Source organism: Quercus suber, unplaced genomic scaffold, assembly GCF_002906115.3.
Source record: "Quercus suber isolate HL8 unplaced genomic scaffold, Cork oak 2.0 scaffold_133, whole genome shotgun sequence".
Lineage (NCBI taxonomy): Eukaryota > Viridiplantae > Streptophyta > Magnoliopsida > Fagales > Fagaceae > Quercus > Quercus suber.
The window spans coordinates 962,765-980,054 of NW_027069596.1; the positions used below are offsets into that span (position 1 = coordinate 962,765).

Here is a 17,290-nt window from a genome sequence, read left to right on the forward strand (position 1 = left end):
TGAGTGACAAAAATTGAATGAGGAATGATGAGTGATGGTTTTTAAAAACCAAACAGCCCCTCAATGTTTGCAAATTGTTTCCACCGATTAAGAGTAATAACAAAAAGAGGGGTTGTGATGAGATTTTAGCTTGAAGAACGATATATAACTTGATGAAGAAGGTGAAGAAAAGAGTTTTAAAAAGTGTAGATAGGTGAAGGATCTTGCTGAAATCAGCAAGATTTCCTTGCAAAGAAAAATTCATCATTGTCTCTCTTTGTTCAAAATGTGAGTTTTTATTAGAGGGGAAGTTTTGTTTAGCATTTTTTTTATCCACCGCTTAACTACATGAACTATTTTGACATAAAAGTAAAATATTAAGGATTAAATTGACATATTTGAAATGTAAGAAACTAAATTGACACATAGTATAAAAGTTAATGAATAAAATTATAATTTAATTTGATTTTAAAAAAATTCAAGTCATTTTACGTTATGGCAGTCAATTTGGTTGATTAATTTTTATTAAAAAAAATCGTCACTTTTTATTGTCTTTTCCCTGTTGGTGTATAACAAGAAATGGATCCAATTGACATCCATAAATTGACAAATGACAAGTGAAACATGTGTAATGGAAATTGCAGAAAGATAAGAACCACGCATGCCACCCCCTTATCAATTATCATATGACATGCATGCCACGGTTTTTATTCAGAAGCCTGTGTCCCAGTCCGATCAGACTGTTACTATTTGAGCCCAGCCCCTTCTGAATTCTGACGGCAAAAAAGTGAGAAAGAGTTACTGTGTTCAGATTCGAGAATCTCTACAGCATAGATTTTTTTTTTCTTTTCTTTTTTCTTTTTGCTGAATCTCTAACATAGTTGCACACGTGTGACCTTATCTTTATAGTGAAAGGCTCTTGTGTTGAGACCCCTAGAAGCACTTACAATGGGCCCTATGACAATGTTAAAGCATTCAGGTGGATGGGCAATGCTATCCTCACCACCCATGTTACCATCTTCTCTTCCGGGAAACACCTATACCTGCAAAGATAGCGTATGGTTTGGCATTAAAGCTGTGAAATTGAGCAACAAAAGAGTTTTGGGGAGTTGGGTATCGTGTGCTGTGAGGAGGAGAGTGAGATATGATGAAGAAGAGGATGGAGATGAAGATGAAGGTGATGAAGAATATGGGTACAATGAGGAAATTGCGATGTTGGAAGTGTATAGCCAGTCTGCCAAGGGAGAAGCGCTTATTGTTCATGCAATAGTGGACGAGGAGGAAGTTGAGGTGCTTATCTTCAAGGTGAGTTGATTTAGATCAAATTTCGTTTCTCTTGGGTTTCAGGCGAAGGGGAAAAGCATGTGTCCCATGTGGATTGGTTGCATTTTGTTAACAACTAGTTTAACCCAGAATTGTTAACCTTAGGATGGTTCACCTCTCACAATAAAAATGGGGTGAAAAAAAGTGGCCGAGTGACAGGCAATTAGCCATTTAAAATAGTTGTGAAAATGAGTGTAGAATTGGTTGTAATTCTAGAATAGCTCAACTAAAAACATAAAAGAAGGATTATGCATGTGATAGTACTTTATAATAGAAATATTACGCAATACGGTGACTTTATTTGCTTAAAAATACTAGTAAAAGCAAATTACCTATAAAAAAAATGATATAATTAAAAAAATTCTTGTGAATAAGTTAATTTATATAATAAACATTTTGTTTTTATTGGTATAGAGTATGATAGAACTGTATTTTTGAAGTACATTGATAGTTTTCTGTAGTTTAGCTCACCTTTTGCATTTCCTAAGATAATGGTATAGCACAATATAGCTTTATGAGTGAAAATTATGGGAATTTGGGATCTCCCGATTTAACATAAAAAGTAAATTCCATTTTGTTGGCTAATGTTCAAATTATTTGTGAACAATAACATCGGAAACAACTTATGAGCTACATCAATGGAATGTCCGAAGACAATAGATATATCCATGTTTAATTGTGATTACTTGAAAGTTAAAATTCAAAGCTCATCAACCTGGTTAGCCTAATGATTCCTAAATTCTAGGGCCTCATGATATTTATGAGATCTTGGTTTTGAAATCTTTTGTGAATATTTTGAAGCGACCTTTAAGGGATTTCTCCCAGTAATAATTTGGTGTGTATGGGACGGGAGGACTGTAAATACTTAAAGAAATAGTCAGATATTCAAAAAAGTTTGGATACTCTCATTTTTCCAAAAAAAAAAAAAAAAAATCTTCCAAGCTTTGGGATTTGTGGGACTAGCTAACTTGTAGTATAAGTGTATAACATTATTTCCTTCTCTTAGAATAGAATAAGCAGTCCATGCTCAAGCTATAAGTGCTTTGTTGCTTTATTATTCCAGTCTCCTAGTTGAAAAACAATAAAAAATGAGAAGACAGTTTTGTTAACACGCACTTGTGTTATTTGTTGCTCTGAGATTCCAAAATTTTCTTCTTGTCTTTTCTTTCGGAATTGCTCTGCATTTATGTTGTAGGTATGTTTATCATTACCTTTATAGGCTTTAGCCTAGCGTTTATAAAGTACATTATACATGAGTATGTACCTATGGTAAATATTGGCGAAAGTATTCTTGACTATAATATTTTAGCTCTTATGATGATTAGAAAAACATTGCCTTGAAGAACTTTTCATAAGAAAAAATTGAACTAGATTCTAGTTCACATCAATGCACATTTTGCACTTTCTCCTACATGTTTGTGTTTATCGTTCCACACGATTTACTTATTGCTAGCTCAAAACTACGTTTGTTAAATGATGTTTCAGGGATTTTCTTCGTCTTTGAGCTATAGAACTTCACCGGATCCATCAAGAAGTATTCTTCCTGCTAGGGCAGTGATAAAATTCATAGACAGAATTAAAGGACCTTTCGACCCTTCTAATATTGAGTACTTTCAGAAAGGTCTAACATGGGAAGCATTTAAAGAGTTCCTTTCCGCTTAAAAATTACACTATCACTAGGCTAGCAGTTACAGATTTTTTTTTTTTTAGGGGGGGGGGGGGGTGTTGTTGGTGTAGTAATTCTGCTTGTTTGCTTGGTGTAGACACTCATTTTGACATGTTTAATTGGTCATCAGAAAGGTAATTATGCAATTATATAGGATTTGATTGTAATAGTAATTAAATTATAAAATTTTAGTTTGATTAACAGGATTAAAAACTAGCTTGTAACAATTAAGGCTGTCCACAGGTCGATTCAGTTAACCCACCACTCGACCCACCTTGTTTGAGTGAATGGATTTTTGACTCAATGTCGACCAAATGGTCGGTTGAAATAGAGTTTGTCAGTTCTTCAGCTGGCTGGGTTAGCAAACATCACAGGACATCACAAAATCGCATTAGGAGATAATGTTTGTTGAGTTCTGACAGAGATACTCATGTCTAGTTGATTTAATTGGTCTAATTCTAACTAGTGATATGGATTTTATTAATGGATTCTGTAAGGAAATATGTTTAGGATATACTTTTAGAAAGTTTTTATAGGATAGAAAACAAAAAATTTTATTAGTTTTTTATATTTCTCATCAAAATTGTATTAAAATTTTTCTAAAATGCTTCGCTAATACCTAAGAGCACTTACTAATCAGATCCAACAATAAATTAGTCAAATTTAAAATATCTAAAAACTGAGTCAATGACAACTACCTAAAGACTTGAGGCAGTTTAAAATGATAACATTGTTAACTTCTCATATATATTTTTTCTTAAATAATTCGATAATTATAATAATGGAGTAAAAAATATTCAAATTCTGATTTTTATGGTAAAGGAAAACATATTATACCACTAAGTTACAAAATCTTGACATTAATGCTCAAAATTGCTCACACCATAAAAGATTAAAAAAAAGGGAGTTTCAATTAAAGATATTAAACTTTAGAGCACTAATAATCAAATGAGGATATTGAAAAGAGTATGTAGATGTATACGGTAAAGGTAATTGGATGTAGAGGATGGGGGAGGAGTAAGCTATCGAATGAGAATATATTAAGAGCATTCACATCAGTGTAGCCATTTTAATATTTTAGTAAATTTATAGCTAAAAACTCCAAAAAAAAAAAAAAAAAAAAAAACCCACGCATCAGTCTCACCATACTAGTGCAAAATACTTAGCTAAGGAAAGTGTAAAGTTTTAGACCCCTGATAAACACAATATGTTTAACCTAATTTATTAGCCAAGTTCTTATTTAAGTTAATTATCCAGATTTAGGTTAAACATTCATCACAATCAACATGTACAATAGAAAACTTAATAACATAATATGTGATGATCTAGGAAAACCAATAAAACAACTTGTTTCAAGGTTTAAAACCTGGGGGAACGATCCCAAAAGAACAATCCACTATATCAAATTGAGATTTACAGTTAAGAATACCAACTCATAGTAAATCTAACTATAGTTACCAAACTGAGCTTTAAACTCCTTGGACTTCTTTGATCCGGATCTTCTCTCACATGACCCTTCAGCTCACGCTTTAGATCTACCACATAGACCTCCAGTCTATGATTTCAAGACCACCCTTGAAAGTTTAGATTTCTAGCACCTTTGATAACTAGTGATGGTAGCAATTTATACAATACTGGATCTTGAATTTCTTCAAAGAATAACTCTAGCAGAAGATTTGAGAAAGCTTTGGGTACAAAAACCTTAATCTACAATAGAAGGCGTAAGAAGAACTATTCTCTCTCTTTTTAAAACATGTCTTAAGGTTTCCTTTAAATACTACATGAATTAGATTTGAAATCATAATCATTTAATGAACTTAATGAGCTATTGGACCTTAATTAAAATTCTACAAATTCATGCCTTGATCGGTCAAGCCTTCTTCTCGATCGGTCGAACCTAGTAAGTTTTGATTTCTTGAACTTGTAGCTTCCTTGTTCTTGTATTCTGACTTGCAGTATCTTGAGGATTGTCTAATATATCCTATAGACTCTAAGATCTATATCTAGACAAGTTTGTACTCACGCTTGGCTAATTGTCCTGAACTTTTAGAACCTAACAATCTCTCCCTTTGGAAATTTGTGACGAAACTTACATACAAAACGAAATGCTCAAATACGAGAACAACTCTATTACAATTAAAAATCCCAAATACATCACAAATTCCAATCTAAGACATCTAACTTAGAAGTTGCAAGAAGAGGCAGAAAATCTTAATTAGAATTTACATATCTTTCCTGAAATTCTCAAAAGAGCACATCAACGCATGTATTGAAATAAAAAATGAAAAACAATATGAATCACAATGCTTTAACATAAACATGAAAAAGCTATTAAAATAGCAAATATGCAACAATAAATCTAACTAACTCTCCCCCTGAGTTAGATACATAAAAAATTTTGCTTTTCTTTTCTTCCACTTTCAAAAACAATTTCATCTCCCTCTAAATAAAAACAATTAAAAACCTTTCTCTCCCTTTTTGTCACGTATTGACAAAGACAACTAAAACAAAGAGCAAATAATAAACATACACAACAGAGGTCAAGAGAAAATAGAAAATTGAGTAACCCAAAAAAAAAAAAAAAAAGCTCTATAGAAAATAGAGGCAACTCCCTCTATGAAGAGCAACAACTCCCTCTATGAATAGCATTGGTTTTAGAAACATATTTCTCCCCCTAAAGAATATAGGAAAAAAAAAAACAAATTTTGGGAAAAAATTAGGGGAAAATTTTGGAGGTAGGGAAAAATAAAGCAACACAAACCAAACTACAAAAAATAAGTAAGGATACACATGAATACAAATATTCTCTTTTTCAATATATGCAAACTTAACACTATGTTACTCATAAACAGATTCATGCAAAAACTTCTAGATACAATTAGTTTAGACTATATAAAATAAATCTCAATAATATAAAATTCAGCATGCATAGTGTTAGGGCCGGCTCAAACGTTTCGGAGGCCTAAGGCAAAATCTTCAAATAGGGCCTTCATGTTATCACTTAAATAATATTCAATTAGGATTTTATATAGTAATTTTTTTTTTTAAATATCCATTCTTTTTACTTTTTAATATGATTTTTTTTGAGAAAATGCTAAAGTTATAACAAATTTTACTACATACTAATTTTGTAATAGATGTGATTAGTGACGTTTACAAAAATACTAGAAAGATATTATAAAATTTACAACATGAGAATTATAAAGATATATCATCAATCACAAAAATTCATTTAAAAATGTATTCAATAGTTTGTTGAAGTTTACCTATTATTTTATTGTTACATCAAATTATAAAAGTTATATAAACCACTGCGCACCCTTGGCGCAGTGGTTGCTCTACAAATATAAGTGCTTGTGGGGTGTGAGGGGTAAGGACCGGGGTTCAAGCGTCTAGGAGGGAACTTCACACATATATACACTTAGATTAGGGTAGAGTAGAATTTTTATCTTGTATATAATAAAAAAAAGAATAAAAGTTATGTAGTAAAATTTATAGTATTTTTAACATTTTCTTCTTTGTAAGACCTATTTATTTAAATTTGTCTTATCTTTATCTCTAGCATTATTTAATTCTTTGGGCATTCTTAATTGTGAAAAAAAAAACTAATTTTTTTAATATCTCACAAAAATATTAAAAAAAAAAAATTGCCCCATAAATTTGGGGTCTTTCTCTAGTTAGGGGGTCCTAGGACCTAATTGGCCTAGGCCTAGGGTTGGCCTTGCAAAGTGTTTTCATGTGTCAAGGTGCTTTAAACTCAAATCAACCTCAAAAGTAGAGAAAATATTTTCACAATTATTATCCATAATGTCAACGCCTTGCGGCAGCTCGACCACCCATTGCAGCGACGCTTGTTCGTTTCTCCCTCCTTTCGTGAAGAAAGGGGTTGTAAGCATGCACATGCACACGAAGCTTGGAGCTCGGGTGCTGTGGAGGTGTGTTATACCCCATGTGTGACTGGAATATGAGTCGATTTTAAGGAAATTACCAAGGGTAAGTGAAGTTACCACCAATCATTGGGTTTTTTTTTTAAAGTGTGATTGGTTACTTGACTCTATTTGATTTTATTACTAATTTGAGGCTAAGAAAAATGTCATTTTTCCTAATCTAATATAGATGGATAAAAAATCTCGATTTTTGAGTTCCAAAGTCTGACTATGTGTAGGGAAGGTATTAGGCACCCTATAGCACCTATCCATGGACAATCCTTTGTTTTGGTAAATTCATAATTTTTAGACATTGGCAATTGAAAATGAGTTATTGACATTAGCTTACGAGGCTTAAAATGAATTAGGCTTTGAGGTTTGACTTCGAAATGGGTATGGCCCTAGACGATGCTTTCTTGGTGCGTATGGAATCGTTGTCAAATTTCCACGGCGAAAATCTGGCAACATTTCGCCTTATTTTTATGGTAGAAATTCGACAGTGTTTCGCCTCAGGTGCATCATAGCACATCAAATGCTATTCTCAGTAAGCTTTCAACATGAGAATACAGCAATGGGAATGCCCCATTTTTACAGAGAAAATCCAGCAGAGTTGAACGTTTGGTGCGCTATGGCGCATTGGCAAGGTTTTGCATCTGTGTATATGACGCGTATCAACATGCTCGTACTATGACGAGCCGAAGCCCTTCAAAGCATCAAGCATGTTAATGTGTGTCGCATACATAGGGAAACCAATGTCAGTTAGGTGACATGGATCAAGACAATTACACTGCGATAATCGGCCCACAATATAGCATGAATATGCACTTATAGCAATCACCTTGAGTGCATACCCACACTATAAGGTCAAGAGCACTCGTGATCAGCAAGGGTCACTCGCGTAACCACGAAAGTCCATCATACAAAGTGCATGATCATCCGCACACACGCAAGCGCATGCGTGCACACACACACGCACATCATGCATAATGCTATCACATAGAACAGGAAAGTAAAATTGACATTGTCAATGTTCTAAGGTTATGGCCTAGCAAGGTACAGGAAATGTAAAATAGACATTGTCATACCTAGGGAGCACAGCCCAAGTAAGGTGTAGGAAAATCAAATGGTACAAGGAGAGGGGGAGCTCTGATACATGCTCTAGAGAAAAGGCTTAGAGAGAGGGTGAAAGAGAAAACCACTATGGAGGGGCTAGGCCCCCTAATCTACTAAAACTTGCCCATTGTGAGCTTGCATCCTCTTGCTTGTATCCTTGCCCTTTTTGCTTACACCTAGAAGGTCGTACCCTTACTCCAAGTGTCCATTCTCCATATGTGTACATGCAAAGACAAAAGAAACAAACCAGCAGACAAGCAAAGAAAGAAACAAAGGAGATAAGGAGAGCATGCAAAGAACATACTAATAAAGAGAGCCAAATGGGGTATGGACAACATATGAAAGGGCAAACAAGCATGTTATCAAGCAAAAGAAGGTGTCTTAGGAGGGCAGATGTAGGTTTGGATCGAGTGTTCATAGTTCCATTGGATTGGAGTATGAATGACACACAAACTCATGTATGAACATTTAGGCAAGCGAGCAGAGATGCGAATAAGCAAAGAAAGCCAAACGGGTAGCACAAAGCAAGCAAAACAAGCATATCAACATCGTATAGAGTGGAGAAAGGTGTGTATCAAACACACCAACATAACGGAGGTGTATCTCATAAGCGGCTATACCTAATCAATGGAGGGATGGATGCAACCACACAAGTAAGCCCACGAGGGGTACAAAGCATGGCAAAGCCTAGATATAGAGAGGTAAGCATAGTCATGAAGCATAGAAGCAAGCAAGCAATCATAGAGTTGCACAAGGAGATGATCCAAACCCTTTGATATAGGCCTCGGTGTGCGGATGTAGGCCTAGACATCGGGATCTAGATCTACACCCCACTAATAAGGGCCAAAACACAAGAAAGAGAGATATCAAGGGACAAAAAGGTTATAGAAGCACATGGCATAGCAACCAACATATAGATCTAAGCATACAAGCATGGCACGAAGCACATAAGCTCATAGATATAAGCATAGGCACGTAGATCTAAGTATAAACATGTAGATCTAAGCATATGTTGGGGTTATTGCCCTAAAAATCCAATTTATTGGCATACCATAAATAATTAAATTGTTTAATTATATGAGATTATTTATAATGAACTAATGAGACATTATCATAGTCCTTAAGATGCATTGTATGTGATTTATGTAATTTAGTTACGGAAGATATAAATCACAAGTTCCTTGTAAACTCAAATTATAGTTTGTAGTCGGTGATGAAATTGGACATTTCATTTGCGAAGACTATAACACATCAACTAAGATGATTTGTCTTGATCATGGAAGTGGAGACTTCTAATTGATGTGTTGATGTGTCTTAAGTGTTAAGACATATTAAACTATACCGCTGTGAGATTAATTATTCAATTAACAACTATCACTTGCATGATTAATCTCACAACTTCTAATTTCATAGACTCTCAATCCTAGAAGGATAATGAACCTGATTATGATATTTATTTTTCCCAATCATGCTGCTTCACATTCTCTTGATATTTTATTTGATAAAAGTTGAATCCATCCTCATGTAACGTCCAAATGCAATTGGGCTCGACCATAATCCAATTGATGATCGTGGTTTGCACTAAACACTTCAAAAGTAGCATGGAATTCTCATAACAAAAATAGCTGTAGAAAAGTGTAGTTTCAAATATTTTGATGTAAAAGAGAATTCACACTCTCTTTTGGGTTAAAGAGTTTTAAGTCCAAAAACATCATCTCCATATTTATAATGGTAGTTGTTCTCAAGGTTGTTGATGAATTGTACATAGTGCTTCCTGAATTCCCGAGGTGTCAATGTGTAAACTAGATTGAATATGAATGATTAAAAAAAGTAATTTTATTGACATATTACAGGAGAGATTAAGCATTCAATATATTCTCAGATCACAATGAATTAAAGAGTTGAAGCATTCGATATATATATATATATCATATTAAATCTTAAGAACTTGTCAATATGCAATGATTCCAAATAGTAAATTAATCTCAAAATTCAATCATTAATCCATTGAAAGCACATAGATAATCCCAAGAACACATGTTAAAAATACTAGGTTTCTCCTCTAACCCTTACCAAAGATTTAGCAACACATAGTTTTGCAAAAGAAATCAATAAAAATAATGCTAAACCTCTAAAAGAAGAAGAAAGAGGATAAAAAAAATTCTAGGGTTTTTCCTCCTCTATTGCGTCAACCTCCTCCAAAAGAAAAAGAGAAAATCCCACAAATTTAGAATGTAAAATCCATGATTTTTGGAATTGTATCCGTTGTCAACTTTCATCCCACTTTTGGCCTCCAAAATGATATATATATATATATATATATATTGAATTTGTGTTAAACTAAACAATTGAAGATTTTATTCCAGTAAATTTTTTTTTTTTTTTTAACTTCTTTAATGCTTCAAAAGTCATGCCCCAATTGATCTTGACCCTTGGATTCTCTTGGCTGCATGTCTGCATGATTAGTTAACTAGTTTTAATCTCCCTTAATAGAAAAATACAAGTTAAGAATATATATAAGAGATATCTTTTAAACTCTTATATTTACATGTAATTAAACATAAAATTTTTGTGATATCACATACTGAAACTAAAATAATAGTGTAATTTTAAGTAATCAACTAGGACCTATGGAAGTATTGTTGCTTATTAACCCTCCAACTCTTTTCGTTGCATTCATGGGTATCTTAGACTTCTTTAAGGCCATTGATCTGGGTAGATTGGAGACATGAAGACTTCTAGGATGGACTCCGACCAAGCATTCTTGACATTTGTACAAAAAAAATATATTTTATAAGAGATAAATAATATTGTCGCAAAATAGTGTACCAAATGATCAATTTATATTGATTGATATGGAATTGAGTACAGTTATCTATACAACTCTTTAAAATGATAGAATAAAATAAACTCCTCTGATTCAATCTCCAAGAAGCTTTACAATCCAAAGAGCTATGAAGCGTCATCTTGAATCGTGTGTTATTGTCTCCGAGTTTAATGAGTAGTTGAATGTATGCACTTGATTTGATGCGAGGGACGTTGGCTTAATCTCATACTAAATCAAAGGAATTTGATGGAAAATCCTTACTTTGATTTGAAGAAGTAGGAATGAGCCTTGATTTTGAGGGAGCGATGATGCTCTTTTGGACTTAGAGAGAACTCTTTATTTTGATAGAGTGTCGATAGGGTTTTTCTCTTTAAGTGTCTGTCTTTTTTTTCTCATACGAAAAGCCTATATTTACGGGTGACTTAGTGGTCTTTGATTTGGAATTTTCACTCAATATTTATTGAGATTTAATTACAAATTCTGAATTTGAATTTAATTTTAGCCGTGCATTTAATAAGAACTTTCCATGTGCATCGTTTATTCTGACGTTGCCACATGTCATTTCTATGTGCATCGTAGTAACTCATGGGCTTGCCATATGGCTTGATTTCATTTGTTGATTGTTCGCTGTTGATACATCATCAAATGGAAATTAATTGGATCACAAATATTTAATCATGATCGATCAGACAAATGCGAATGCATCATAAAATTTTGATGTCTACAGCAGCATTTGCAATAGCTAGCCAAAGCAAGGAGCTAAGGTTCCTAAACCAGCTACGAGTATGGGAACATCATATGTGTATATAATGTATTGTAGCATCCTTTAATAGTAGACTTACTGAGTTGGGCTTAGTCCTATAGTGTTTTTTACAGTTTGGGTTGTCGCCCTATAAAGTCTCTGTGTGGGTGTGTATATTCTTCACTACATTGAAAATGTTTGTCCATGAACAATGTCAAACTTGAATCTTGATTGCTTAACTATCCAGTTAATATTTGATTAAATTAATTAAAATTATTATTAAGCTGTTGTAAGGAGCTAGCCTTGTTTCTTAATATTGTGTTAGAAGTGACCCGTTGGTTGCTATTGCATTTTGCAAATTGAAGCTTTGTTATTTTCAGTCACAATCATTAGTAGTAGCTGAAAAAATAGTTACGTTTGCCTTGGAATGATGTAACATTCATATTTACAGTACTTGATATAATAATAATAGACTTCAATAATATGTAAATAGTATCAAAATAGTACTGTTTTTTGCATATCAAAATAATATTATTTAAAATGTAAAGGGTCTACAAGAGATTATATCAATGGGGATACCATCATATTTAAAATATTTTTCTTATTTTTTAATTTTATTTAAGAAAACTTTATGCAGATGCACAGGCCTAGATTTAATAGTTAGGATTAATTCGTACTCAATTATCTTTTACCAACGCCAAAAAAAAAAACTGAAAATTTAAATATTTGTAATTTTGAATGAAAAATTTTTAATTTAGGTTTTAAAAAAGTAGTAGTTTTATTTTTATAATTTGATAGTTAATATTAGGAGGATTTGAACTATAATTCTCTTAATAAATGACAGCGTGTTATGTCATTGAGCTACAAAATTATTGATAAAAGACAATAGTTAATGTAAACTCATTTAATTTCGTTCCTAAGCATTTGTTAGAATATGCAGAATAATCATCCGTAATTACTTCATTTTAGTAAGAAAATTAAAATATTTATGTAATTGGTTTTTATTTCCTCCCTTAATTTTTGCGTTGGGGTATAATCAACTTCAATAATATGTGTTGTAGTTTTAAAAATAAAAGTGATTAAAATTTAGTTGTTACAAAAATCTTTATTAAAAATATACAATATTTAGAGACACAAATATGAATATATGGCGTCCGTTTTATGAGTTTTACATCTTACCGTCGTTGAAGAGTATGAGAGCAAGTTAATTTGGCATTAAAAACTTGCATGCAGATGAATTGAATGTTACCATATAATGAACACAAGCATTTATTTGATGAAGAATGAAATAATTTTAAAAAGAGTTTAATAACAATTTTTGTTTTATTCCAAAATTTCCCAGCTACACTAATAGAACAAATACTATCTACAGCAACACTCTTGATCATAGCAACTTTTAGTAAAAGGCTGAACTCAAACAACTCTAAAACTAACTATCCAACATTCCACAATTTCATTTAAATAAAGAAAAAGGGAACATGATAGACTGAAGTAAATGAAATTCTAGTTAGAATAGAACTCCTATAACCTACCTCACTACTTGCAAATAGTATTTCGTCACTCCGCATTAGTTATAATAGCTTGGGAGGCATTTTAGTATTGTTTGATGGTACAAGCAGGAGGATTCTGCTTGCCCATAATGGTAGGCTTCACATTAATACAAGTTGAAGTAGCAGATCCTCCAGGTCCCTTGTATATGAGATCAATGTCAGCAACCACCACCTGTTGGCATGGTACACTGTGACTACAAATAAACTTCACAGCTTCCTTTGTTGAAGAAGTGCCTCTAATGTTCTTGAAGCTAACATTGCTGATCTTAACTTTTGAGGGAGACTGAAAGCAAAACAAACAAAGAAAAACCCACCCAAGAATTTGATATTAGTATTTGCAATTTGTTTTTCTTTTTTTAATTTTTAACATCAAAATGAGTGTATGTATTTGTGATGTTTATAATAACCTTATTTGTGCATTGATTGTTTGGGCAGTAGCTTTGATCAATGAGGATAGGATTGGCAACATTGTTCATGATTATATTCTCAAAATGCATATCAGAAGCAATCCCAGGAGGGGAAGAAGGCCATGTTTTGATTCTAACACCATTCTTTGTACTGCTAAGGGTGCCACCAATTACTCTAATTCCAAAAACTGGTTGTTCATTCTCGTACTTTCCAAGACTTCCAACGCTAATACCATGGCCAGGTCCACAAGTTACTTGATTTGTAGTAACATCTTGGGTTCCATCACCAATGGAGATGCAATCATCACCTGTTCCAATATTGACATTGGTGATGGTGATATTAGATGAACGTCCGATATGGATTCCATCAGTGTTGGGGCTATCTCCAGGTGCAGTTATGGTAACATTTTGGATTTGCAAATTCTTGCATCCCAAAAGGTTTATGTGGAAAAATTTGCTGTCCTTCAATTGAATGTCATGGACTATTGAATTTGTGACGAGATCAAACCTTATATTCTGTTCATGTTTACAAGTTAGATAAATCAAAACACCAAATATGAACACCATAGCTTCATTTAAATATTCTCCTAAAAATATTTTCATTTAGATATATTATAGCAAAATGCTAACGCTTCTTTCAATTACTATATTTTAAAATATTACAAATATATGAATGTGGTTGGTACTACTTCAACAATATTATATAACAAATTCTTTTTAGACCAAACAGGTTGTCACAACTTGATATTATATACAAGTATGATTGGTGAACCATCACTTTCACCTTTAACCACCACTTTTTCTCCATTACACACAGTTGCACAAGTTAGGGTCATGGCACAAAAGTTGTGTCCACATTCCGTATATGGACTTTCTCATATATAAATTTTGAATTATCTTTTTTGGTGAGTTATGACAGCTCACTACATAAAGCTTACATCAAATTATTAATAATATGATAATATCCTTAACATCATTAAATGAATAGGTGCTTGAATTAGTATTTTGTGATGGTTAAAGTTCTTAAAGTTGTAGTATCTGTATATATCTACATAAAAATAATGGAAATTTAAATGCTAATTATTAGGATTGAAAACTTACGGTAGGAAGTATTTTGCAGTTGTACTTTTTGCCACAATTATTTTTTTGCCATGCCATTTGTCCTTTGCCATCAAAAACTCCATCACCTGACACAATGAGACCGTCGATACGTTGAAAAGAAACCCAAAAATCTTTACCGTTGAAGGAGGCAACGTCTGATGGGGCATGTAGGGTGCCCTGAACGTTAAACTCAATAGCACCTTTGCATGGACCTAACAAAGTCATTGAACCCAATTTGTATGTCCCTGCTGAAATCACAACTTTACTTCCTGCTACTGCACACGCAGCTTTCCAAGCTTTCATCAAAGCCTAATAAACACATTATGAAAAATCAAAATCAATATATATTACAATCATTTTTCATGTTAATGTTTTATCATCTGTTCAAGACATTGAATAGTTTTTAGTGTAAGCAGAGTTTGAACCTAAGTTCTTTTGACATTAAAAGACTTTACTAGTTAAGTTAACTAGAACCCACTTTTCATGTTAATTAGGTATAGTTAACTGTGCTACACATATTTATACCTGGGTGATATCAGCATTAGGTTGTCCCCCATATGATTTAACGTCAAAGACTTGCCCAGCACTAGTGGATGCCAACAACAATAACAAGGAAATTTTTACAATGCTCAAATTATTTCTCATTTTATTGTTCTACATTTCCCTGCTATTTCCAATTTGTTGTATTGTTTGATGGTTTCCCTGTTTGGTTTGAAGCTATTTATAATACAGTATTTGAGCTCATCACCATTAAAGCTATCCAACTGATATTAACTAATTTTATGCATAGTTGCAAAGAACTCTCCTATATACCCTTCAACTTCTTTACTATTATTAGCTTTCATGCTTCCTCCTTCACTAATTAATTAATAGTTTATCGTTATAAAGAAACCGTTGATGACCAGCTATGATTTAATCAATTTCATTGACCAAGGAAGGATAAATTTTTAACAACTTTATGATTGAATTATGCTAATAACTCTAAAGGATTATAATGTCTTTTTCTTTTTCTTTTTTTTTCTTTTTTTTTTGTCCATTGTTCTATAAGAGAAGATTATTACTACAATATATCACCCTAACTTTATAGCCTTAAATGGCAAGCTCTTATCCACCTGAAATCTATTCATTTTCTCCTTGAAGAGAATTGAATACATCCGTTAGAAATGAGAGAAAAAAGTCTAGAAAAATAATCATTTCTAAAAACTGTCCAAATTTAGCATAGGCAACATGCCGTCTACAATTAAAATAGAAAATAAAGAAAATACTATAAAGGTGAGTCTGAACTCACCTTTTCAATTATTATATTTATCATATTACTATAATTAGTTTACAGATCTTTGTCAATTATTATATACTACCCGGTAACCAATGCAAAGCAAGAGAAAGTTAGACATAATCCATTTTGTCTAAATAAGAAATTTGATAATTATGATAACCAACGAACATTTATTATAATCGTAATGCCAAGAATATTGTAGTTTTGTCACCTTTTGAGTATTTTTAAAGAAAATATTTAGGGTTTAAATTCCCTCTTCTCTATTGCAACTATTGAATTATAAACAAAAGAAATCAAAAAATACTTTCAATGGTCTTTCTTAGAATTTAGAAGTTTGAAATTGAAGACATTTTTTGGTTTTTAAAGTAGAGACTAACATTGTCTATCTATGGGTTTTAAGTATGTAGAATACAAAAGCTCTACCTACTTACCCTCCTTAATTCTCCAACCATGAAATTTGCTCGCTTTCTCCCCCTAGACTGTAAACCCTACCCACACATTTCCATCCACAATGACCACATATTACCACCATAAACCTCCATGAAATTGTGTTGTTCAAAGACAAATTTGTGATGACAAACTCAAGTTGTGAATAATCAAGAGAAAGAGAATGAAGAATAATGAAATTCGTATGAAATTCAAATTTTGAACGAGCCTAAAAGTAGGGGCTTTAATTAACTAGCAAATGGAGATGATGATTTTGTCCTTAAAACTCATCAACCCAAAGGAGAGTGGGAATTATCATTTTTCATCAAGTTGAGAAACACAACACTTTTCTATTACTATTTTTGGTAGGTGGACTCCCACGCAACTTTTGAAGTGTTTAATAAAAATACCGATTATCAACAATGACGAGCCCTGAAATATATCGATGTTCACATACCAACCCACAATTATTCTTACTTTGGATGAATATGACTTAGATGTTGGTTGAATTTCAACAAATATGAATTTTGAACAATAGGATGTTCACATCAAATGAGAGGAAAAGACATTTTTTTTTTCAGTGACAGAAAATATAAGCCAATATTGATGTCAATGGGACTAACATTTCAGCTTGGTTACAAATTACATGTTAAGCTTCCTTCATTAAATCATCCCTTTTATTTATTATGATATGCAAACCTTTCATCACCTTCATATTTATTTTTCCCAATCATGCTGCTTCACATTCTCTTGATATTTTATTTGATAAAAGTTGAATCCATCCTCATGTAACGTCCAAATGCAATTGGCTTGACCATAATCCAATTGATGATCATGGTCTGCACAAAACACTTCGAAAGCAGCATGGAAGTTCTCATACCAAAAATAGCAGTAGAAAGGTGGAGATTCTAATATTTTTATATAAAAGAGAATTCACACTCTCTTTTGGGCTAA

The 17,290-nt window shown here is 32.7% G+C and overlaps 2 protein-coding genes across 2 annotated transcripts; one reads left to right on the forward strand and one right to left on the reverse strand.

Annotated features, from left to right (window-relative positions):
• The first annotated feature begins 855 nt into the window (after nucleotides 1-855).
• Nucleotides 856-2,982, forward strand: LOC112039661 (uncharacterized). Its single transcript, XM_024072541.2, has 2 exons — nucleotides 856-1,284; nucleotides 2,788-2,982. Exons 1-2 carry the CDS (start codon nucleotides 928-930, stop codon nucleotides 2,962-2,964), a joined length of 534 nt encoding a protein of 177 aa, XP_023928309.1. The 5' UTR covers nucleotides 856-927; the 3' UTR covers nucleotides 2,965-2,982.
• A 10,187-nt stretch (nucleotides 2,983-13,169) lies between these two features.
• On the reverse strand, nucleotides 13,170-15,279 carry LOC112039637 (exopolygalacturonase). Its single transcript, XM_024072521.2, has 4 exons — nucleotides 15,160-15,279; nucleotides 14,635-14,943; nucleotides 13,534-14,049; nucleotides 13,170-13,409 (listed from the first exon to the last, which is right to left on the reverse strand). The coding sequence occupies exons 1-4, from the start codon at nucleotides 15,277-15,279 to the stop codon at nucleotides 13,170-13,172; spliced, it is 1,185 nt and encodes a 394-aa protein (XP_023928289.2).
• Between the last annotated feature and the right edge of the window lie 2,011 nt (nucleotides 15,280-17,290).